This window comes from Mercenaria mercenaria, chromosome 1, assembly GCF_021730395.1.
Source record: "Mercenaria mercenaria strain notata chromosome 1, MADL_Memer_1, whole genome shotgun sequence".
Taxonomy (NCBI): Eukaryota; Metazoa; Mollusca; class Bivalvia; order Venerida; family Veneridae; genus Mercenaria; species Mercenaria mercenaria.
In genome coordinates this window covers 25,722,597-25,727,378 of record NC_069361.1, presented here as the reverse complement: position 1 = coordinate 25,727,378, position 4,782 = coordinate 25,722,597, and the positions used below count along the sequence as shown (strand labels likewise).

The 4,782-nt window shown below is 36.8% G+C and overlaps 1 protein-coding gene across 1 annotated transcript; it reads left to right on the top strand.

Annotated features, from left to right (window-relative positions):
- The first annotated feature begins 1,560 nt into the window (after positions 1 to 1,560).
- LOC123545712 (complement C1q tumor necrosis factor-related protein 3-like) lies at positions 1,561 to 3,475 on the top strand. Its single transcript, XM_045332019.2, has 3 exons — positions 1,561 to 1,772; positions 2,607 to 2,738; positions 2,919 to 3,475. The coding sequence occupies exons 1-3, from the start codon at positions 1,649 to 1,651 to the stop codon at positions 3,380 to 3,382; spliced, it is 720 nt and encodes a 239-aa protein (XP_045187954.2). The 5' UTR covers positions 1,561 to 1,648; the 3' UTR covers positions 3,383 to 3,475.
- Positions 3,476 to 4,782: the final 1,307 nt, after the last annotated feature.

Here is a 4,782-nt window from a genome sequence, read left to right as displayed (position 1 = left end):
TCCATGGTGGACGGTGCCATCAGAAAAGACATATGATTGTTTAACCTTTATAACATAGAAGTTGAAACCAACACGAGTTTAATTGATGTGGAAAAAATGTCAAAACATTTCTTTGATTAAAGTGCATGTTTTGAATCACATCGACATTGTACATAGCGAGGTAAAGCAGTATGCGATCTTGTATTATCGTACATCAGTCCACCGGGAATACTGAAGCATAAATGGAACCACAACTGAACCGTCGTCAATATAACGTTGGAGGTCTTGACGGAAAAATCAGCACACATTATCCCGCCCTAAACTATAACAGTCCACGCTCCAACATGCAATTATCAGCAAAACGTTCACCTCGGTACCCTCACTGAAACGGGACACGTCGCTTGACAATACATTTACCATTCGAGCACGAGTCCGATGTAAATGACGTTGAGCCCAAGACAGCCTTTATATGCCGTATTGAATTGCGATACGTGTAGCGTTTTTTCTTTAAATTTGATAGACATTAGAACATGAGTTTTTTTTCTAAACTATCTTAGAATGCCAGATCGAGAAAAAAAAAGCATGTGCGAGTCGTTCCTAATCGTTAATTATAAAGTTTAATAATTAAGTCAGTTTACGTTTGGTACCCTATTGCGAAAGTTTTTTATTTTTAAATGGAAAAAAACGTGTTAAAAACAACTAATTCTTACTGTTTTTTCCATTACTTATACCGTGTTCACACTAGCAGAACGGTTTTATTTTTATTAGGCACTAATTGGCTATAATTGGTATTTGACATTCAAAACCCATCAAAATATAATCTAGTTTGCGTCCACACTAGGCAAAGAAATGTGGTTTAAATGTATACATGCAATGTTGGAAGTTAACAAATATCTTGCAATAAGCAAAAAAGGTTACAAAGAATTGAGACTAACAGAAACAAGAAGGGGTCATCAATATTTAAACTTCTGTGTTCATCTAAGAATTTCTGTTCATTCCATCTATTGTCCATTTTGAGCATCAGCATGACTCCATATCGCAATTTAATGTTTTTGTTTCAACAAGAGTCCAATTACTTTTGCCAGCCACAGCATCAATTGTTTGATACAAAAGAGAAACACATGGTATTCTTCCTCCAAAAGGTAAGATCTGTAGATTTGGGATTGTAAAACCAGTTATAACTCACATTTGCGTTCACATTTGTAAAATAATGTAGCATTACTTTTTAATGTAGTATTAAAACCACCTCCCGAGGTAGTTTTAATGCTACATTACAGAAACCACTTGACCTTTACAAAATTCACGTTTAACACCACATATAGTGTGGACGCAAACGAGTTTAAAAAATAAACCCAAGTTAATGTAGGATTAAAAACGTAGTCTGAACACGGTATTATAACTGTCATTAAATGTATCAATACATTCTTAAAAAGTAATTTCTTAAAAAATAATCTATAGTTTTCTGACATCTGAATGATTTTTTTATTGTCGTACGATATAGGGATCAGTACCTTCAAAAGTCCCCGCTGAAATTTTATGTAGATATGGCCTGAATCACTATTTGGTACGCAAAGATAAGAAACCTGTTTGTTAACAACTGAAAATAAGAGTGGGCGTAGTGTCGTTTTATGAAAGATAAGTTTCTGAAAGGGTTTCTTGCATTCTGACAATGGACATTATGATTGTGTTATATAATTTACTAGTTTTGTTTGGGCTTTCAAGATCTGCTGATGGAGAAACACAAAATTCCCATGGAGTAATTTTACAGCGGCTGAAAACTTTGGAAAGTAAAGGTAGTAAATAAGTACTAAAGTTTTGGTTCAAGATTTAAAATTGTATTTTACATTCTGTTTTTGAATCCCATGAAGAAGTAAATAATTGTTTATCACTGTCAAGACTATGTTGCAAGACAGGGTTCAATGACGTGTGGTCTTTTCTTTTTATAGTCAGTTGTTAACGTATGATGTTTTATAACACGGCTTCCAAATGGTCTTCTTGCATATTTTATTAACTATCACAACAGCAATCTTTAAGTGAGTCCCGTGTGGCGGCCGTAAAATGTCTCCCCGTACTTGCATTCAGTGTTGTTATATTTTCTTGTCCTTTGGCATCATGGAGTTCTTGCAATGTTCATGGGTAATAGAGTTCCGCTCAAGCCGGTGCTGGGGAACGTGAGGGGTGTTGCACTTTCCACTGCCTCTCATGAACAGAATCGATCAAACCGTGTCTGCTATAGTTTTGCTTGGTTGTATCATATGCTTCCATAGGCTCTTCTTACAGATTTTAACTACATCTATTTGGGACAAGGAAGAGGAGCAGTACTTCAACGTTAGTCCTGTTGTACAACGAAATAAAACAAACTGTCGAACATACAACAACCATAGGAAAGGTTTTCGGCCTTCGACCTTTATCAAGCAAGGACACTCTTCCGTCCCCACCTACGCGGATACCAAAGACATTCTCTTGCTTTCAGGTCCCCTTAAAATTGTATAAATATGGTTTAAAACAAAAAGCGTTAGTAGATCAGTTAACATAAGTTAACTATAAAAACATATTCATAAAATACTAGTTAGCCAAGTATATATAAATACTAAAGTTTTTAAAAGAATGGAATTTCGTTTTTTCAGTTTCAGAACAAGAAAAGCTTATTTCAGAACAGCACGAAATAATATTGCACCAGTCGGAACGGATCACTGCGCTCGAACTATCAAACCGAAAGGGACCATTCGAAAATATCAAAGACGAACGTTTGCAAGAGGGTATTCATTAAAAGTTGTCATTTCTCTTTTCTTATATATATTCATCTGAAGAATATATTACCATGTTCTAAAGCAATGAACAAACTGTTTCGGTTTCGCTTATAAAGCCTTCAACATTTTCATTGATGTCATGTTGGGCAACCTGTGGTTTATCCACTCTGCTACTTTATCCTATTTCAGGACCTGTGGTATCAAAGCGTTTCGTTCTGGAAAACGAAGGCCCAGTCGCTTTTACAGCTGCAATAAAACCATTACTTATTGCGCATGTCAAGCACATGGAGACGATCAAGTTCGAAACAGTTATCACCAGTATTGGTGGCGGGTACGACAACCAGACAGGCGTGTTCGTGGCTCCAGTTTCGGGTATCTATGTCTTCAGCTGTTCACTACTGGACCACATGGGACCAGAAGTTGGAGTTCCAAACAGCGCCATGCTTCATGCCGAAATCGTACACAATCAACGCGTCCTCGGAAGAATATTTGCTCATGCCACTGTGACATACCGTGACCAAGGAGCACAAACTTTATTTGCTCAGGTAAGCCAAGGTGATCAGGTATGGGTGCGAACGATAGACAATCATGATCTTGGACTTGGCGGAGAACTATATTCGACGTTTTCTGGTTATCTTTTACAAGCTGTATGATAATTTGGAAATGATGATCACAATTTTCCCAGTACAGGATGAAATAATCGATGAAAATATTAGATAACGCCTAAATAAATTTTCACATTGATATGTACTAGTCGGATCTTTTTGAAATTGGTGGTAACGATATAAATAAATGTACAAGAAGAAAAGTAATTCATTCCATTTAGTAATATTACAAATTGACTTTAACATACTAAAGCCAATTAGACTTTAAGTACACTGATATGCATGTTGGTTGTCCAAGAGACATTTAAAACAGCTGCATCCTAGACACTAAATAGCGTCCGAAACATTATGGTAAATTAAGCATAAACCTGAAGAGACATATGAACGGACACAAAAATAAAATTCTCAAGTGAACAAATGTAATTAATCGTTCTTCTGAGCTAGCGAGCTGTCATTGTACGCGGGAAACCACGGAACAGGGAACCCAGTGGTATGTCCACAGAGTGAAACGCTTTTTTGCACACAACCATTGAAGATCAGTACAGATTTCAATTTCTTTTGACAAGTTGAAACTGTTTTGCTTGTTATCCAAAATATCATCTATTCAACGTTCATACACTTCCATTTAATAGCAGCATATGGTGACGTATCTCTTACAAGTGGGACGTCAAAATTGTTTCGATTATATTCCTAGGGTTGCCATTACTTATCATGGTTTTGATAGATATATTAAGTGAATAAATATATGTTTCCCATGGAAATTGATGGAAACGAACACAGAAGAAGAAGCTTTTCCGTTAAATGCATTTTGCAATCGCTGATCCTTTAGCTCCTGCGATACCGATCAGTTTGGTCACGTATCGTCAAATATCGGTCTTCAAACCGAGTCTGCAATTATCATTGTCTGTCTTGTTCACGGTGCTTCCGAGGGATATTCTTTTCAGATTTTATTCCATTCCAAAAAAAAAATATATAATCTGGAAAGTAGAGCCCTCGAGAGCACCGAGAACAATGCAAACAGTGAAAATTGCAGACTCGGTTTGATTGAGTCTGTTCATGGGCAGTTATGGAAAATGCAACACTGCCACGCCCCCTAGCACCGGTTTAAGCAGTATTCAAATTTCAAATCTAAATGAGTTGAAATCAATGATCCCGAGGGACCAGAAAATATAACAACACTGAGATGAAGACGGAGCGACTTTTTACGGCCGCCAAACAGCACCTAACACCCGCTATTGTGCCACAGGACGTACTAAAATAATGATTTTCTCTTTCAAATGGTATTGTTTACCGGCTATTTTCGCATGGTTTTCCAAAGTAATTGGGAAAAGTTGCTAGATTTGTTTGAACTCGAATAGCAACGAATATTTCGCAATGATCGAAGCATATCTTGCGTTGTATGCCATCCTTGACAACGATTTCAAAATACAGAAAAGTCTATTATCTTG

Excerpts from the sequence above, each read along its gene's own strand:
- LOC123545712 (XM_045332019.2), top strand. The coding sequence starts at position 1,649 with ATGGACATTATGATTGTGTTATATAATTTACTAGTTTTGTTTGGGCTT. Across the intron at positions 1,773-2,606 it reads GAAAACTTTGGAAAGTAAAG|TTTCAGAACAAGAAAAGCTT; the intron begins GTAGTAAATAAG and ends TCGTTTTTTCAG. Across the intron at positions 2,739-2,918 it reads AGACGAACGTTTGCAAGAGG|GACCTGTGGTATCAAAGCGT; the intron begins GTATTCATTAAA and ends ATCCTATTTCAG.